The 19,914-nt window shown below is 46.0% G+C and overlaps 1 protein-coding gene across 1 annotated transcript; it reads right to left on the bottom strand.

Annotated features, from left to right (window-relative positions):
* Window positions 1-697: 697 nt before the first annotated feature.
* GTPBP1 (GTP-binding protein 1) lies at window positions 698-19,079 on the bottom strand. The gene is made up of 11 exons (XM_075868779.1): window positions 18,789-19,079; window positions 16,899-17,007; window positions 15,774-15,954; window positions 13,985-14,237; window positions 11,993-12,088; window positions 9,754-9,992; window positions 7,734-7,878; window positions 5,622-5,804; window positions 2,610-2,748; window positions 1,350-1,679; window positions 698-859 (listed from the first exon to the last, which is right to left on the bottom strand). Exons 1-11 carry the CDS (start codon window positions 18,906-18,908, stop codon window positions 759-761), a joined length of 1,896 nt encoding a protein of 631 aa, XP_075724894.1. The 5' UTR covers window positions 18,909-19,079; the 3' UTR covers window positions 698-758.
* Between the last annotated feature and the right edge of the window lie 835 nt (window positions 19,080-19,914).

Here is a 19,914-nt window from a genome sequence, read left to right as displayed (position 1 = left end):
TTGAGTCAAATGTCGGCTGAATAGCAAAACTTGCGTACCATTCTTCATTGCACAAATCATGGCACGCAGGCAACGAATAATGTCAGCACTACAACACACCGAGCATCGACAGGAGCGACCCATCTATTAAAAAAAAAAAGAGAGAAAGTACAGATAAGCATCCCAATTTGCACTGTGGTGAGACAGACAAAGGTCGTCACCCCAAATCTACATTGCTATCGCACGACTGTCTAAACCTGTAAAAAAATAGAAGCAAAAAAAGTAAAGTGGCATTACAAGAGGGCCAAACAAACAAAAATAAAAATGACAGTTGTCTACCGAAATGAGAATTTCGGCGAAACCTGTAAAGCGCAGAGTTTGCAGGGGGCTAACAAAGTCGAGTAACCGAGCAAGCTAACGAGCTTGGGAGCACCAACTTTCTGATTAGTGAAGGTTGAAGTTGTTCTGAACACAGGCGGATGAAGGTCTCGCTTAGCTGCCCAGCCCTTTTGATGCACAAGCAGGAACAAATGTGAGGCGAGCGAGTTCTATTACACGTGAAGGCGCAGATGATAGGGCAATGAAAAGAAAATGCCCTAGACAAACAACAAGCATAGAGGAGGGGGTCCACGAATGAGAAGCCTAACTTGGAGGCGAAAGGGAGTGGCAGAGGATGTGGGCGGGCACACCGGCTATTTAAGTACATGCAACGGATCCATATTGGGTGAGGTGAAATATAATCTTAGAAAACGCGCTCCGCTGTGGCAGCGCGCTTTTCTTCAGATGATGGGTGCCATCCGGGGACCCCGGTAACGTCCGCGGTTCCGTTTGCTGGCCTTTTGTGGCTCGTTCTCCGACCTGGACGCGGATGATGTGGTATCTGCACCAAACGAAAAAAAAAAAAAAAGAGAATATTTAAGGTGAAACTTTGGGATCGTCAGAAAGTAGTAACAGCCAGCAGTATCAGCATTAGCTAGCGATATTCATTTGGTCTTCATTAGTGAACATTTGACAATATTTAGCTAATACTAGCCTCCATTCAGGCAACGGCCAGCACTATCCACACTAGCCAACATCATTGGTTTGGCCATGACTAGCCGAAGTTAGCTATCATTTAGCGTACACTAGTCTCCCTTTAGCAACCAGTAGCTAGCACTGACCACATTAGCCAACACTAGTATTTCGGCCATCATTGGCTAATGTTAGCCATCATTTAACCTACACTGGCTTCCCTTTGGGTAACAGCCAGCACTAACAATGAGCCAATGCCGGATAGCGCCACTGCATCCCGACTCCCCTCAAAGAAATTCAGCGCAACACTTCCTAAATGCCAGTCACATGTTAAAATAACACAGACACGGCAGACCCACCACTGGTAATCTGGTGTTCGGCCGCCGAGGCGTCGCCGTTGTTCTCGGACGTGGTTGGCGCACTGCTGTTTCTGGCCTGCTGCTGCGGTTTGTTGGCCGTCGCCTTGGCAACGCCGTGGTAGTGGCCTCCACCGGGCACGGGTGGGAAGAGGCGCAGCACGTTGCCCACGGCCTTGGTGCGGCCCTCGCGGAAGACCAGCCGCATGCCTGGACGCAGGTACTCGGGGTTCTTGATGAAGCGGAAACGCACCAGCGCCTTGTCGCCGGTGCGCAGGCAGTCTGTCGACATGGACAGGATGGAGGCCGTCTGCCGTATGCTGCCACAGTGGACTGAAAGTGAATCGATTATTAATAAATGGCCCTTAAGTAATGCTAAGCCTTCTGATCAATCAATCAATCAAACAAAAAAACTTTATTTAAGAAGTGCAGCGAACTGGGCTCGTTCGTACTGGTATATTCCGATTACATATGGAGCAGTGCACGACGACAGGCACAAAAGGAACGATAGAGACACCGCTTTATATGTAATCACGAACTATCACCGACTCGCCCAACTTTCGGCATTACTGGCATATTTCGTTGCAGCGAGACAAGGACGAGAAAAAGGACTAGGACACACAAACGATGGGAAACAGCACTTGCTATAAATTCAAAATTTTATTTAAGAAACGCATTCGTACAAGATGGCCAAGCATGCCCATGGTAATAACACATGCTTGCAAACCATCAAATATGAGAAAGGTGAGCAATGGTTTTCACAAATGAATCCTTTTGCTGTTTGCCTGAACTCTTATATGTGCTATATTGGTATTGTGAAGGGTGATAGCTTATGCACTTGTTTTCATTTTTTAATGTGTAGAACGCTTGCCTAATTTTTACCAAAACTGTGAAGACACAAATCTATTGATTCCCTAGTGTGAATGAACGAGCTGGTCTCCTGCCACCAACAGAATACAGGCAGAAGTAAAGGGCTGTGTAGCCTGACAATAGGTTTCCTGTAGCAATGCGATTTTTCCCGCAGCCCACAAGCAGCACACCGATCGTACACGTGTATCGAGATCCAACAAGGTGTTGTGATGCAAAACGTAAAACAAACAATATATTCTACAAGGCCTCCTCTGTTACTGTCTTCACACAAGAGGCTAGTGGCAACTACAATAATAGGACAGGCCCTAGGTCCGCTTTTTGTTGAAACAGACACTCATTAATTTCATAATTAGCGCTTCTCCAGATTATGGGCGAGAATAAAGTGCCTCTCACCCATGGCCTGGTAGCGCGGGCTGATGGTGGTTGGGTGGTGCAGCACCAGGATCTCGCCCTCGAACTCCCAGCAGGACTTTGGCTCCAGCTTGGGCGACACCAGCACCATGCCCTTGCGGATATCCGAGCGCTTCACTTGCTGCAGAGACGCAGTGTTTAGTTTTAGTAGCGACAGCAATTGTATGGGCACTCATGATAAGTTAAAATGCGAATGCATTTCTTAGTCAGGCTATGTTAGGCATCCGCCACTGTCCGCGCACCGACAGGTGTTATCTCTTTGCTTTCACCCCCCCCCCCACCGGAACAGCTGTGGGCTTGCACGCTTATCCTCCCCCCTAGCAACCAAAGCGTGCGGTGCGAAAGAGTGTAGGAAAGGGTAGGTGCAGTGCTTCGCCGCTCTATCTTTCACCATTCGCTCTCTCTCCTCCCTGCGCCCCACTCTCCTGTCCACTCGCGCCCCACTCTCGACAATTCACTGAAGAACATCCGAAATGTGTGCTCTGGAAAAACACCAACGCCGAGCTGAGAACGCCACGTGCATTTTTCTGTACTCCTTCACCTGCAAGGCCTGCTGACAATGGCTCGTCAAGAGATGACAGGCAGCATTAAAACCGCTTCGTTTGTACAGCGTGAAAGCAGTCCGCACGAAAGCAGCCAAACAGGCTGCACAAAAGACGCCGCATTCACTTCATTAAACCAGCATTTTGTAGAGTTGCACGAGATCGGATCCGGGAGAGTCAGCTGCTGACCTTACTTCGTGTAACCTTGCGATTTCTTGCCAGTACATGACTGATTGATTGATTTGTGGGGTTTAACGTCCCAAAGCCGCCATATAATTATGAGAGACGCCGTAGTGGAGGGCTCCGGAAATTTCGACCACCTGGGATTCTTTAACGTGCACCCAAATCTGAATACACGGGCCTACAACACTTCCGCCTCCATCGAAAATGCAGCCGCCACAGCGGGGATTTGATCTCACGACCTGCGGGTCAGCAGCCGAGTACCTTAGCCACTAGTCCTTGCCAGTACAGTGAAACCTACTTATAACAATCTACCAATCACAACAATTATATTTTCGGGCACTTATGATTTGCTTATACTACCCATTGAAACTACGTCCACTTATTAGCGAATCTTCTTTGAAGCCTCCTGACTTTACCATGAACACTTCCAACAGGGCCGCAAATAAAAACATTGCGCATACGAAGCGAAAAAAAAAAAAAAAAGAGTTTAAACAGGCATTCTAAAGCATGAAAGATGTGGGCTTGCACATGCCCCGCTCTAATTTATACTCGCGATAAAAATATCATAGGTCGTGGTGAACACCGCACGCAGATTTCCGATGCTGCGAGTGAGTTTGTGCACTTTTCAGGCATTTCTTCACAGGCAGTACAAGGCGCCCAACATGGGACGCCAGTGTGGCGCCACGCTCTTGGAGTGAACGGACACAGCAAACACGGTCAAACCAAACCAAACAACACAAATTTATTTAACTACCTTTAGAATGACGCTGTCGTCAGCCGAATTAATATACACCAATTGTGATCAACATGCTAAAACAGCCTTATACAAAATTATACAACACTCAAAAACATAACAAACACAAGAACACACACAAGGCAGCCTTGCCAACGCCTGACTCACCCCAAGGACCTACGGCAGACGAACCGCGGTGCTGTTCACCACAGACCCGCCGCAAGAGACAAATGTACGCGCCAACTGCCACAAGCCAAAGAGGGCCGCTTCTCTAATGTGCCGCCCCACAGGCTTGCCGCCAGGCGTCACTGCCAGCGCCACCGTTCTAACCATGATGATGATGGTGGTAATACACGCTTGCGAGCACAACGCCACCTACTGCTCGACAGTTGCGACCCCCGAATGCGGCCTCTGCGCGAGACACATGCGCCTCGAGGCGCAAGCAACTTTACACGAGGTGTTAGCACCCCCACAGCACATACATTAGACTGCAAACGGCCCAGCATAGGACAGAGAGAGCCGAGTAAGCAACCCATTCCACTTAACCAGCCAGGAATGATCGGTTCCACGTGGCGGTGCCTCGCTTCAGCGGAACGACAAGAGTTCATTGCGAACGTGGTTTATTTCACCCGTGAGCACACAGCAGCTGACGCTCAACACGTGGAAAGGCCTATCTTGTCACCGAAGAGGTTGGTAGCGCCTTTTAATAAAAATACACAGCAAAAAATATTTTGGTCGCTAAGTGCACATTTTTTTTAGACGAGTCCATATACAACGAACCACTGATATAACGACCACTTATCACGATACTTTTGAGTTGGTTATAACACGGTGCAACTGTATTGCAATTATTGCTTCACCTTCATGGTGCAGCTTTTTTTTCCAGTTTGATGTACAGTAAACAGTGACTGTTTTTTTGCTACTCATCAGTTCCCACAAATCCATCATGCTAGGTAATTACAGCAGGGGTCCCAGTACTTACTAACGAGCAGGTTCCCCCATAAAAATGCTTTGAGAATGTCCCCATGATTGTAGGAATGAAAGAAAAGGAAATTAAGTGCTCATTTTTTATTGTTAGACACAAACTTAGTAAAAATCAACAGACAATGAAGTCTTTGTAGTCAGGTGCCATGCCATGCCAGCTGGCAAAAAAAAGAAAGTTTTTCACGCTCGCTGATATGGCTAAGAGCAGCGCTTACACACCATCGAAGCTCTGCATGGACAGATATTGTCTATATAGTGGACGGGAAAAAAAACTATCGCCCCCGTAGCTCAGTCGGTGGAGCATTGGACGTGTTATCCAATCGTTGCAGGTCCAGTGCTCGCAAACAGCAAGCTGTCTTTTTGTCCGGTTCAATTTTTTCCCATTTACATTATAATCGCTACAGATAACGTCTCGTATAGCTTTCTTTTCAGTTGGTTTTCGCCGACCACTGTGCACTCCGAAGGTTGGGGAAGAACAATGAGAGGCTTGGAAAAAAGTGTCGACTTTTTGTTTTTTTGAAGTTCAAACAAACCAATCGATTCCTTGCTCACCTTTTTCAACGCAAAGGAGGCCGTCTGACCGCTGTGAACCTCCTTGACGGGCATTCGTTTCCGGTGAATGGACTTGATCGCCACGGGCTGGAAGTGGCCCAGGGGGTCCGGACCCAGCAGGAGCACCTCGTTAAGCCGAATGACGCCCTTGAGAGTGGTGCCCGACACCACTGTGCCCACGCCCTGGACGCAACAAAGCACCCTCGTTTACACCCCCTCCCTCGATCCTTCCAGCGTGTGCCGCGTTTGCATTCGTTGAGGTGTAGTTGCAAAGATTTGTCGCACTCTGCAATTGCATTCTCTCTTCTCGTCCCAACTAAAGCACTGGAAGCTAAGCAGGAACAGATAGCATAGGGAAAGAAAGCTCGTTACGAATGCCTCATGGCCTTGAGAACTTTTTTCATGTTTTTTTATTCGAATACGCGGCTTTTTAGTGTGATCGCGCACGTACGCATGAACAAGTGGCGGCCTGCCGTGGCAGCCCTAGTAACTATTGAGCGCGCCATGCCCAAATCCGCCAATGGCTGATACAATGGCTGTGACGAGTGAGTTTTCAGCTTGTGGCGTCATTTGCCGTGAGAAGCAGAGCAATTTTTAGCTGACTTTGAGAATTCATTGTGAATCGCAGGCCGCATGCTGCGCTATAATATCTGGCTCGAGTGTTCTCGGGAGTCTCAAATACCGTTTGGCAGCGTTTTATGACTATGCTCAAAAAGTGTTGCAAGGCCCCTTTAAACTTGAAGGGAAGTTTCGCGCCAGAATGAATTTCCCCTTGATAGGTGCTTTCACGGCTCAGCACCTCCACATTGCAGTGAAACCACCTTTACAGGCAGTTACATGCGGATTTGTGTACACATGCTTGTTCATTGCGAATACTTCGAAAATTTCAATAATTTAAATTTGAATCAAAGAGAATATGAATTCTCTACTTCTTGTTAGAATATGCGAGTTATTCGAATATTCGCACAAGCCTACCATATACGTTATGATGCCTAACGCTTTTTGCATCAGTGCACGTAACACAAGTGCCCGGGGGCTATCCCCGATCTAATCGACCTCTTAAGAGAGTACATAAGATAATAAGCTTTATTGAGTTTACGATGCTGTATACGAGATACCAAACTTATTTTCATGATGAGCCTAGGTGACAGAGCATTAAACATTGGTCCATTTTTTTTAATCACTTAATAACTGTTAGCGTCCATTGGTTTTGAAACTAATCTTTTATGGCCGTGAAGCAGACCAGAAAAGACCACTTTTGAAATGTAGATTGCTTTCTGTCGTGTGTGTGTGTGTGTGCACAAAACCATTTTTCAGGAGTTTTCTAGCTAAAAAGAATTTTAAGTGCCCATATAATGAAGTATCAGTGGGCATATGGCATTAATAAAATAAGGATATGCGCAAGAGAGATTACATTTACCGTTGTCTCATAAATATACAACCCAAATGGTGTAACTGTCTTCAAATTGTACCATTTTAAAATTTAAACTTTATGACATGTAAAAGAGCTATTACAATGAATTTGTCCCTTCCTGACCATCCTAAATGTGTGCACAACATATGCATTATGCACACAAGCAAATGCCCACTGTTTTTACACACTTTATCAGTGTGAATAAGCCACATAGCCATCCTTGTCACCTTTAGGTTCTTCTTTTAGACGCTGTAAGATGCGACTGCTCCGAGAAATTTTAGTAGATGCTTAAATGTGAGCAGCAATTGTGATAAATAGCACTGGGCCAGCAGCATTATTTTTGTTCCAACGAAATTACTCACGAAACTGCAGAAAAACTTTAAAGAGGTTCACGTGTCAATATGCCAAAGCCACTGCTGAGTAAAACTTGCATCAATCTTCAATATAAGGAACCCTGATATAACAAAATATCAATTATAACAAAGTAAATAAAGAATAGCCTTGTAATACATATATAGTGTTAGAAAAATACCTCTATAACGAATTTTTGGTTATAACAAACTTATTTTCATGTAGTATGTACTTTATTATAATGGGGTTTGAGTGTAGTAGTGTTTACAAACAAATTAGCAAGTTCTGGAACTGCTAGACCCACAACAAACGACGAGACTGCCGGGAAACATCGAGGCTGCACTCACGGGGACCGAATAAGTGTCGTCCACTTGGAACTCTGCTGGCTCCGAGTCCAGGTTGGGCATCCGTGTAGAAAGGAGATTCAGGAACATCTTGAGCAGCAGCAGATTCTCACCAGTCACGTTGGACACTTGGAATATGGGGCATAACCTGCGTGTTCCACAATGAGGAACTTTCGGATAAGTGGTAATACTAGCCAAAAGACATCCTCTCTTCTATCTGTATAACATAGAGTCACGAAATTGGCTCTCTGCGCAGCTGCCTTTTTTTTTTTTTTTTGTGGTCATTGTAAATATGCAATCAGCTGTACAGTGAGTTGCACAGTTTTTGTTTTGACCCATGGCAATGTAACAATGTACATCTAAGATGACTTGAAGGCGAAAGTAATTTTTTTTTCTTTCTCAGTCAACTGTCTCGATCCTCCCATCCAGCCCTGTTCTTCTCAAAGCTTTGTGCAACTAATGTGTTTTTTTGCACTGCCTCTAAGATTGGTGGCATCCGAAACTTTCTGCACTTCACCTGGTTTTTGACTGCCTCCAAGATCGGCCCATCTTCGCCCAAGATGAAGTCATGCGATGATGTCAGATGTCATAGTGACGTTATGATGCCGTGTCATAATGATGTTATGAGGTTGCCAATATGTGACACCACAGTAACATTATATGATGACGTCACCACATGACGATGCTCTTTTGCATCACTTTGTAAAAATGCCTATGCCAGTGCGTCATGAGTAAAGGGGCATGCAGCACGTGCCAGAGGTCTGCGATTGGTGATTGTGTGCGCCTCTGCCACGTACCCACACGCGATTGGTCACAGAAAGGCTCGTGGCTCGTGACCCGTGCCGTGACACGAAGCCCCAGGAGGAGAAGCGGGCTGTGCCCTGTGGAGTGCCAAACGAAGAAGGTCGAACGAGTCGGCATCGCACCCATGGCGAAGGCAGCGGCCACCCGGTTCTAGAAACCGGCGGCACGTGGTTTCGCCGAGCAAGGCTTTGTGCACCTGTGGCACCTCGTCACAGCAATTTCCAGGGCGCGGGCAGCACTTCACTTTCTTAACAAGACGGCTGCGACCAGCATGGCAATCACCGGAGTGCCGAGTCGTCAGTTAAATTGGGAGGCAAGGAGCAGAGGCGACCGGAATATAAGCAAGGGAGACTAGCAGCTAGGATAAGGTTCAACAACGACACCATGAAATGTCTCCAAAGACTTCAGTGACGGGACAGCGAGTCTTTGTGACCGAGCGAACGCCACGAACAGTAAGTCGTTCAATTAGTGCGTGACCCCATGAGATTTATTGATTGATTGATATGTGGAGTTTAACGTCCCAAAAGCACCATATGAATATGAGAAATGCCATAGTGGAGGGCTCCAGAAATTTCAGTCACCTGGGGTTCTTTAACGTACACCCAAATCTGAGCACATGGGCTTACAGCATTTTCGCCTTCATCGAAAATGCAGCCGCCTCAGCCAGGATTCGATCCTGCGACCTGCCGGTCAGCTGCGGTGTACCTTAGCCACTAGACCACTGTGGCGGGGCAACCCCATAAAAGTAGCCACGGAGAAGCCGTAGTGGCTAGACAGGCTTAGGCACTGACCTTGTGTAGGATTAGAGTTACTTCTGGTTTTGATTGCTAGCCAATCGTGTGCCTTTTTGACTTGAATTGAGTTTGTTCATAATTGTTTGCACGTTATTCGATAAAGTGTGTTTGTCAAGCTACCAAGGCCTGCAGTCTTTTTCTCTCATTCTCATCTTTTGCAAGCATTCCCGAGATAATCACGACACATGAACAGCCACTTCTGCGCCTAATGAGGCATCTGAGATTTTCGCTTCGAAGTAAGCCTTCTTGCAGTCACTCCCCACTTTTTCTATTATGAAGCTTCTATAATCACTGACCCTTCATGGCTCCCATTTATTCACGTCAAGTGCAGAATGCCAGAAACTGTCAACAAGGTTACGTAGGTTACTGGTAATAACTATCCAAGCCAAAAGTAGGCTTGCCACAATGCCCTCCCTATCGCGCACCTTTCGGAGACAAAATTGGTGGCACAGACGACCACGTCGTCGTCCGAGTGGACCACGACGGGGATCTTGCGACAGCCCGGTGACTTGAGGATGCGCACGAGCAGGCGCATAGTGTCCTGCAGAACGTTGGCCGGACACATGTCCATCTTGGTGACCACCACAAACACGGGAACGCTCAGTGCCAGGGCCAGGCCCAAGTGCTCCTTGGTCATTCCCACCACGCCTGCATTGGCACCCACCTGAAAAGAAGGAAAACGTCGAATCGCGTCTTCCGTTTAAAGGAATACTGAGCAGCATTTTTTTGAGTGGTACAGCGAGTTCAGCCTGACATTTGGTTGAATTTAACACTTGAGATTGGTCTCTCTAAGGCATGCGGACACAAACTTTTGCGGGCGATTTCAGTAATACTTGCATTGGGTCTAGTTGGTACATAGCACAATAATAAGTGAACTTCTTTGGAGCAAACAATATGGAAAAAAGGAAAAAAAATGAGGTGAGGAAAGAAACAGATTGACAACAACAGCTTGTGGGATCAATTCCTGAGAACATGTGCATGTACTCTGCAAAATATCAAATCTTAATATGACCTAGAAGGTATTTCATATGAATGTTAAAGTTTATGTATGCGATCGAGCTATATATGCCGCACCTTGTGGCATTGGCATCCTCGAAAGTGACTCGATGATGAGCCGCTTTGCTTTGCTCACATCACCACGCTGCCACTGATACAAGGTACAGTCGCAATTACTTTTTTGCCATGTTTACGCCAGCAGACTACTACCTGGCGACTGTTCGCAAGCCTGTGGCTGCAGAGCTTGCATTAAAATTTTTGTGCTTGGGCGCGCCGTTCTTCCGTTTTCTGTTTAAAAGGACTTCTCGATGCGAACTGCGCGGAAGTGCATCACGGTTCTGTGTGCGGATGCTGCGCGTGCTACGTGGCGATAGCTGGCCCCAAATGGCGGCTTGCCATTTTTCGAGCTCTTGCAACCGAAACTGAGATTGGTTGGTAATGATGAGTCTGTAATTAATTATCTGCCTTGCACAGTAGCAAATGACATGTTGCGTTATGATTAGGAGACCCTCAGCAATATATTGCAAAAAAAAAAAAAAAAACGCGGTCAAAATTTTTGAGTCAATACCCCTCAAACTGTGAACGCCCTCACTATGCATCACTATTGCTGAACGGTAACAGTGGCAATTTTAACAGCGGACCTATTCGTGCTCGAGAAAAGTCTATGAGTCGTGAACAAAAATGATCATCATCATGAACCCACATGCTCTCTATCTTTTTTATCTGCCTCCCTCCCAGAATAATGTGCACCAGTTCGTCCGGCGTGGGATGTAGCTCCTCTAGTGGGCAACAACTCGAGTAGAGGAAAAGAAATAGAAAGTAATACTAGACAGACAGAGCAAGAGATAGATAGAAAAGGAGAGAAAAAAATAAGAAGACAGAAATTGAGAAACAAAAAGAAAGGGACAGAGGGAGAAACAGAGGAAGATAGAGAGATAAGAGAAACAAGGCAAGCCATTCAGCCCTGCACTTCTTTCAGGCTTGGCGCCACTAGTGTGAACCTGCCTTAATTTTTTTTTCTCTTTTGGTTCTGGCACAAAAAAAGAAAGAGGCCATTTTTTTTTTTATTTACAGATACTGCAGGCCCTTCTCGGGCTCACGCAGGAGTAAAATACAGCAATACAATCAAACCATATTTAGTTACACGCTAAATAGCTTGGTATAACTGAAATAATGCACAGATACTAAGTGCACAACTGGAAAGTTCTATCAATTTTTAGTGCATTTAGGTATACGGTATACAACAGAATTACACTAAACATATATATTTTTTCAATATACACAAGTCGCATTTATGTTAGGTTCTCACGGCGTTTTCACTAACATTTCAAATAAATTCTTGCACACAGGCTCATTGGCTTCTTGTTACCAACACTACCGCAAACTATGTCAGTTTTTACATAATTTAAAACTTTGTTGATGTCCGCATAAGGAAGACCCACAAGCGTAACATAGTGTTACCACAGCGCATGGTGCGATATTGAAGAGCCTCGCACATTTAATCCATTACTTTTGCATCTTCTTGCACAATACCTTTGCTGTTGCTCATAAGATGAGAGTACTGGCACCACACCGCATAAAAGGAGGCACCAAACAATCCGCACGAACGCCAGGACCGGTGGTTTCGCGCTTCGGTTCGATAACATGCGCAGCAACAGGCGTTCTCACCATGAGCATGGTGAAGTCGGGGGCGTGCCCCGTCATGCCAAAGATGGTGGTCTTCAGGTAACGCTCGTGGCCAGCCAGATCGATGAACGTGATCACCTGCAACAAGTGCGAAAGCAGGCCCACAACAGTTCTTCTATCGGCTGCGTTAAAGAATAACAAATTACCCAAACGCACGATCATGGTCCTCGTCCTGACCATGCAGGACAAATCAACTCTCTCGAGTTCCTCCAATGAACCCAGTTCACCACTAGCTGAAGCCACGCTGTCTCTGCAAAAACTGACATCATCTGTCCACTTAATTATCTGTGAACCCCTTTCTTGCGTTCTCGTAGAGTCCAGTATGTTGCTCTTAATGACCGGCAGTTATCTCATCTACGTGCCCTGCCCACGCACATTTTTTCTCGACTTCGACTAAGACGACTTCAACAATCGTTTGTTCCAAGATTCACTGCGCTTTCTTCTTGTCCCTTAATGTCTGTCGTAGCCATCATTTTCCTTTCCGTGGCTTGCTATGTCATCCTATATAACTACACCTCTTTTCCAAAGCTTCCACCTTTTTGCTTTGTAGGTAAGTACTGGTGAGTGGCAGCTGTTACTGTTGAACCCCCTAATAAGAGGTGCCAATGCAAGAGAACACTGCGCACAGCAGGTGTCAAGTGTGCCTATGATAAGACAGCGGTTGAACGGAAAAAGAGAAAATGGTACGCAGCTTATAAAAGACGCCTCACATAAGGGACAAGAACTGCTCCTAATCGGGTACTTTCGTAATGATGTTCAACTCTCATAATGCGGTTCAATGTATATGCTTTTCTCTAGAAAAACAGTGGCAAACAATCGCGCGGATCACAGCAAATCTATAAAAGAGCATGAGTATGGCAAACCAACCGATAAAGTGATTTTAAATAAAGAATTCTAACTTATTTCAGAGCACAACGTCAAAGAAAAACTTTGCCGTGCAGGCAGCGGGCCACAGAACGCGGGCAAATTACGTCGACCAACTCGAACTTCAGAGTACCCAGGAAAGCGCACAGCTACTTTCAGACCGCTCAGTAGAACTGATGAGGCAAATCTAGGTCAAACCTGTCACGTCAAGTAGTCCTGGGCAGTCCAGGAAAACAAATCAAAGAGACACACAACGCATCCCGCGCCCTTCATCTGACAAGCTGTGCGTTCTGGAAAAGTAAACGGCAGGTGAAGAAGTTTAACTTAAGCCTTCAATTTGAGAAACCTTAAAAAAGTGTTTACACTTCCCGAAAAAAGCCGATTTCAACCATAAACATTTAAAGGGATCGGGAACCGCTGTTCCAGGTAATTATGGAATGACCTAAGTATCGAAGTTTATTGCTTTAGAACTTTATTGCACTAGAAATGTCTTCAATCCACCAAAACAAGCACCACCCCACACGGGAATGTTGCGATCTTCAAGTGGTTTCTTTCTTTTGTACCAATGAGTGCACCAGAAGCGACACAGGAGAAAAAGAATTTACGGCAGTGCACGTCATTACCATGAGCATGTGTGATGCAACGTTATCACTCTTTCCTATTGCGACTACTGTGTAATGTTAGCAGACTATGGGACACTGCGCTGCCATGGGGTAACATCTCATGGCAAGAAGCGTGTCTTATGCAAATGCCACTATTGATTTAGGTCAGCTATTCAACAATAGGATGCCATTTGTTCTTCGAAGTCAAACAGGTGCCCACAGCAGCTCTGGGGAGAATGAGTACTGGTCTCCATACGAAAAGCGGATCCCTGAGAAAATGGTAACCTAGCACTACGCCTGTAAGTGCTCCTTGCTGTGCACGACTACAAGGTTTGGCTAAGATGTTGATGGTGAGTGTCTGCTATCCGCAGGACATGTTTTCGAAGCAAGCTTGAAAAGTGGTTCACAAACCCTCTCAACACATTTTGAAAGCTTTTTTTCTTCTTTCTTTTTTATGACCACACACGAATGTACTCAGTCATCATGAAATTGCCACAACTGGACGCACCTTTGAGGACTGCTCGCAGATGCGCATCCAGTCAAGCTGTCCCCCATGTGGGTCTGGCTGGTTCACCACGTTTCCCCGCGAGTCAAAGCCCAAGATGTCGTTGCCCACGGACGAAGTGCGGCCGGACTCGGCCTCGTGCTTGTGCCGGAACAGCCGCTGCCGAGCCAAGCCACGGCCGTTATCCAGCTCACCATGGGTGAGCACGCCCAGCAGAGTGCTCTTGCCGGCATCGACATTGCCCACCACAGCTACCCTGGAGTGCGCATTGTTGATGGATGAGCTCTACATTGACATGGAAGACTGCCATGCGACACTTATGATGCGGCTTTAAAAACGTAGACACAGAAGATGCAGACACAAAAGGTGCACAAACAGACTTAAATACAGAAGGTTTAGACAAAGAGCTTTAGTCCAAAGGAGTTGACGCAGAAGACATTGACACGGAAGATGCAGACACAGAGGTTTCGACACAGAAGCCATAGAAATTGAAATTTAGACACAGTAGGTATAGACACACATCCTAGGAGAACTTCTGAGTAGATCTTGCGAAGTGATTATCTTCTGAGGAAAAATTTATTTTCTAAGGCTTTATTAGATATGAATTTGCTATAGGTTGAAGTCGCACGCCAGTACTCTGACGACTTTATGCAACGGTTTTATAAGTTACAGATTTCTGCGGCGGTGGAATAATTGGCGACAAACTTGGCACCACCGAGTGTAAAAAAAATGCAGTTACGTGCCAACAGGCTTTCGAAGGTACACCGATCACGCGCGTATTTGTATGCACAATTTTTTTAACAGCTGGCACCCTCTTGACCGTGTGTTTGTTGGCGATCAGCCACTTCCGAAATAAAAAATTGATCTATCGAGGCAAATTGTCATTTGACGTTGCCTTATCTCGTGGCATTTCATGGTTACATGCACGACTGTCATTGCTAGTAGTGACAGAACTGCTGCGCTGCTAAGCACATGGGTGAAAGTCCAATTGGAGGGAGCATTGAGTAATGTAATATAAAGACTCAAGAAGAGAAGGCCAGGAATGCATATACGAGGCTTCACTTGGCCTCATTTTTCCAGCAGGGAAAGGGCATCAAATTTTTTTTCAACAGCGAAGCACTTCTTTGATAAGCCTTTATGTCCGGGGGCCGCCGTAGACCGTAAATGAGTATTTGCCACCGAAAGTTCATAATCACACTACGGGGTATGTGCCACTCCTCCCACATCATTCTCTCTCGCTCGATTCACATCCCACTTCACCAATCACCTAAAACAATAGACAAATTTGAGGCTTGTCTGTAAGCCAACAGCTTTACCATTTCCTCAGCATCTGCTGTGCACAGCTGGTTGAAGAGAGAGAGGCTTATTCACAGAAAGGCCAGCCTCAGCTATGGTATTCTCTCGTCTGATACTCTAAACTGGTGAAGGGGAATGGGGAGGGGAAAGAGTGATGGATGAAGATGGGGAGGTAAGGAGGTGAGTATGTACACTCCCGTCAGGTTGGCGCAGGGCTATAGAAGCACATCCCGTCCAGCGGCTTGTAAAAAAAGCTGCGACTGCTCTTATGGCCACCGTTACACTATTGGCGCCATGCCAAGGACCCAACGCAACCTCATCAATTTCATGGCCTATCATGCATTTCCTCAGTAGAAGATATCAATCGCTGTTGTTCACGTACATATGCTGGGCAGGTACAAAATACTCCGCTTCCCCTATGCTCCCTTGTAACGATTTCTGTTAGCACCGAGAGATTAGTGCAAATAAAGAACTTATTAGTGCGCTCTGCTCTCACCTGACTTCCACGAAATCGTTCTCTTTGGCCCGCCGTCGCACCAGGTACTCGGCAACCAGTCCCTCGGCAGCCTTTTTCTCCCGTAACCGGACGCAGTCGCAATCCTGCCTCGCCGCTATGCTCTGTAACGTTGCCACCGAGGCATCCATCTTGTCGGCCGTGAGCCCGGCATCGCCTTCACCTGTTAAACATGTGTCCAGCAGAGGACGGGCACACGACAATTGAGCACTCTTGTAGGCTATTGCATGTTCGGCTGGTCGAAATCGTGCTCTTACAACATGTCCAGTCAATCAATCATCGAGTCAGTCAACTATCTGCCACATCATTCAAGCACTAGAGCGCGGTGTTTCACGTTTTGCTGATAGAAATCGAGCTCTAAAAACGAGTTCAATCAATCCTGTAAGCACACTAAAAAACTAGAAACTTGAAAAAACACCAGAATTCTGCTTCGCTTACAAATGATTCTTATTACTACATGCAGCAACAATATGAGGTACAAATGTTAGAAACATGAAACTTGACACAATAAAAGATCTTACACTGAATCCAAAAGGCTGTTAACTGCACATTACTCCACGATGCCAGCTCCGAATTGCCTGCTTTTGATTTTCTGCACAACATGTTCTTCACTTTCTAACAAAATATTTGTAATAAAAGTGGTGTATTACTAAATAGCACTGCTTCGACGTTGCAGTGAGGGTTGTCACAGAGCTCCGCCAGTGTCACCCAAGACTGATTCAAAGTAACCCGCAGTCAAAGGAGTCAAACACTCAGATTCACCACATTTTGTTTTGACCGATAGTAAGTAATAAGAGGCCTATTAACAAGAAGTAACTCGTTTTTCTTGTAATCAAGCATGTTATCATGCTGGACATGTATTGATGTGCTTGCGTGAGCTTATTAAGTAGTGCTTGGAGAGAATAAACTAAGGCTGGGTATACGCTTATTGTGTTTTCTTGCGCTTCTTCAGTAGTTGTTGCCTTTGGTCTGTACAACAAGACGAAAATACCTGCTCCTGAGTTTTTTCGCTAGTCTACATGTTGCTAAGCGGGCACACAGCATTTTATTGATTAGTTCAGTTACCAGTTTGTTCCGTAACATTATTCACTCCCTCGACGTTCTCACCTCCAGTCCCGATCTCGTAGATGACCTCGCCATGTCCTTTTCGTAACCGCTGCTTCAGCAAGTTCTCTAGAGCGTCATACTGCTCTGACGACGGACTCACGAGGACTGTCTGCATAAATTAAAAAAGCGTGCTGTTAGGCAGTCGTCACAACAACTGATCTTAAAGCACTTGTCTGTATGTTCATTTACTGTGCTTTACCCTGAGCAGTGGAGGTTCTGAACAGCCTTGCAAAATGTGTCACTGGGCTAGGTGACTTATTATAGTGGGCTGTAAAACAGAACCTTTTTTTCACAGGACAAAGTACACTCTTGCGCTAACTATATTAAAAGCAACACAAGTACAGTGCTCAGAAACCAAAACGTGATAGCCTGCGAGTTAGAGGACCTGGAGTTAATTGCCCTACAGGTCAGCTTTGAGACACCAAATAAAATATATGAATTGCACTTAGGATTCATTGGCACTCGTCAAAAGTTTCCTCAAGTGGACCTGCTCGGACTAAGGCTCCCTTGGAATCTGCTAAACTGAAGTCGCTCTGACCTAAACTCACCAAATTGCTACTCACCCAGACTCGTGGCTCGATCCGAGTCGTACTTGTGAGTGAGTGTTCAACCTATTGAGACCCTGAGCTAGTTTATTATGCAACACAACTAAAGCGACAGTCATGGCTCTGCATCGTGACGACATTTGACCCCTGTGCGATCTCCCAAAGTTCGCCGGGAGAGAAAAACACCTGCCAGCGCTTTTTTTGAGACAATGAACACAAATGCGAAGGCAACGTCAATTGCTGAAAAAGCACATCCAGAAACCCCACAGTGCTCGTTTTGTGCCGAAAACACACTTCGGTTGAGAGAAAATCACGTTTTGGACCAAACCGAGCACTAATCGCGCAACGTTTACTGCAAAATTTTCATACGTATCCTTGTGGAGTTTCCTTCGATGAAAATATTGAGATACCTCAAAATGTTTATATGTGAATGACACAAAACATTCATGAATTTAACAAGTGGGAACAATCCTTTTTCAAACATTTTAAACAGCTTGATTGTATATCTATGTATATGTTGTTTTTTTCTTGCTTACCGAAAGATTTTGTCTCCACCACTGCTTACCATAGCATTTGTTTTCACGATTTTACAGAAGGCCTTACAGTCTTGCTGCCATCTGTGTCAGTATATCTCATATATGCAATGTATAACGTAGTACTTCGAAAGATGAGACATCAAAATCAATACCGCCCCGCCGCAGTGGTCTAGTGGCTAAGGTACTCGGCTGCTGACCCGCAGGGCGCGGGTTCGAATCCCGGCTGCGGCGGCTGCATTTCCGATGGAGGCGGAAATGTTGTAGGCCCGTGTGCTCAGATTTGGGTGCACGTTAAAGAACCCCAGGTGGTCAAAATTTCCGGAGCCCTCCACTACGGCGTCTCTCATAATCATATCGTGGTTTTGGGACGTTAAACCCCACAAATCAATCAAAATCAATACCGAAACTGGTATGCTGCAATGTTTACAAGGGCTTGCAGCACAACTAATCTTGATGAAGCCATGCAAATGTATTTTTACGTCTGAATTTGAAGGATGACCTACCTTCCAGATAGCAATTAGGAGGTGTCTGAAGGTACCGTAAATTTTTTTGTGTTTTTTATTCAAAAGAAATACTGCACGTAACTACGAAGAACGCGCATTTGATATAGACAAACCTTCGAAACCACTTTTCTTTGATTTAGCAAGTGAGAAATACGCGGTTACCGCGCACTAAAAAAATAGCCAGTCACTGTCTCCAATTAGTAACTTCCCTCAGCATCGCGCGTGACCGCCTCTGACGCGCGAAGTGCCTGATGCGTAAAACTCATTTATCACCGGGTTAGCCAACAGAGCAAAGCTTTAACGTACCTTCTCGTTCAGGCCATCACACTCTATGGTCTCTTCGCCCGCCGCTGGGTCATGGTTCGGTACGAAGAGGTCAATCACAGACTTGGCCGTGTTGGGCGTCTGATCCACAATCGCCGACATATTAATAATCTTGGGTCGAAATGCAGCACGTATACCACAGCCCAACGACGAGGGAGGTCACACACTTTGGAGTTTTTTTTTTTTTTTCACACGCGCAAACACTTCACAAAAATCGCGCGCGCAACGGCTTTTTATAAAGCGAAGACCCGTAAAGATAAAGCCATGGCCGATCGGATGACCCCTCCACGCTGTTTACCTACGGGGAAAGAGAAAAAAAACGAAATCACCAAAAGCGGAGTAAAAAAGGGAGTGAAAGTTAAAAAGAAAAACGCGCGCCAAAGCGAAAGCAACTCACCAAGATTAGAGCCCGAAAAAAAAAAAAAAGCGCAGCGAGGCGACATGGGAAACCCTAAACTCGACAGAGAGGCAAGTCACAGTCGTGGGTTGGACGACAGAAAAACAATCCCTCCAGCAACGGTTCACGACATTTCACGACTGCTGCCAAGCGAATACCTGGCACCGTGACACTGCTGTACGCGGGTTGGCAGCGATTAGCAACAAGCGCCTCCAAATTGTTTCGTCACTTTCGCGCGTGCAATCAATTTTCAAACCGGTAAAACAAAACACCCAGAGGGTAACGCGTTCGATGGATGCCAACTCGTAGCGGATGTGTTAGAACGTATACCGCTGGCGACAAAACGGAAGGGCAGTTCTCATTTGGGCACAAGATGTAAGCTGCGACCCCGCGTACCAGCTGACAAGATGCCCGCAGTTATGTACTACTTCGGAGATCGTTGGCTACCGTTCTGACATCCGACGAAAGTCGTTACTCGTGTTACGATCCCAGCCATATTGGCGCGTGAGACTCGTTTATGTGACACCGCGCAGCTGTTAGCTCAGCTCCGCGCGATGAAAAAAAAGTCAACAAGCGCGCCCCAATAGTCGGGGAAATCATGAACGGGTAGTTTCGCGGCTCGAATGCGAGGCGACGAATCTCGCATACTTACACTGCTGCTGGCGTCCAGGCGAAAACGTGCTTTCCTAGTTTCCTTTTTTCTCAAAAGAA

This window comes from Rhipicephalus microplus, chromosome 7 (genome assembly GCF_043290135.1).
Source record: "Rhipicephalus microplus isolate Deutch F79 chromosome 7, USDA_Rmic, whole genome shotgun sequence".
In the NCBI taxonomy this organism is placed as follows: domain Eukaryota; kingdom Metazoa; phylum Arthropoda; class Arachnida; order Ixodida; family Ixodidae; genus Rhipicephalus; species Rhipicephalus microplus.
Note: the sequence above shows the minus strand (reverse complement) of the source record. Positions and strands in the feature narration are given on the sequence as shown.

Excerpts from the sequence above, each read along its gene's own strand:
- GTPBP1 (XM_075868779.1), bottom strand. The coding sequence starts at position 18,908 with ATGTCGGCGATTGTGGATCAGACGCCCAACACGGCCAAGTCTGTGATT. Across the intron at positions 17,008-18,788 it reads GTGATGGCCTGAACGAGAAG|ACAGTCCTCGTGAGTCCGTC; the intron begins GTACGTTAAAGC and ends TAATTTATGCAG. Across the intron at positions 15,955-16,898 it reads CTACGAGATCGGGACTGGAG|GTGAAGGCGATGCCGGGCTC; the intron begins GTGAGAACGTCG and ends CATGTTTAACAG.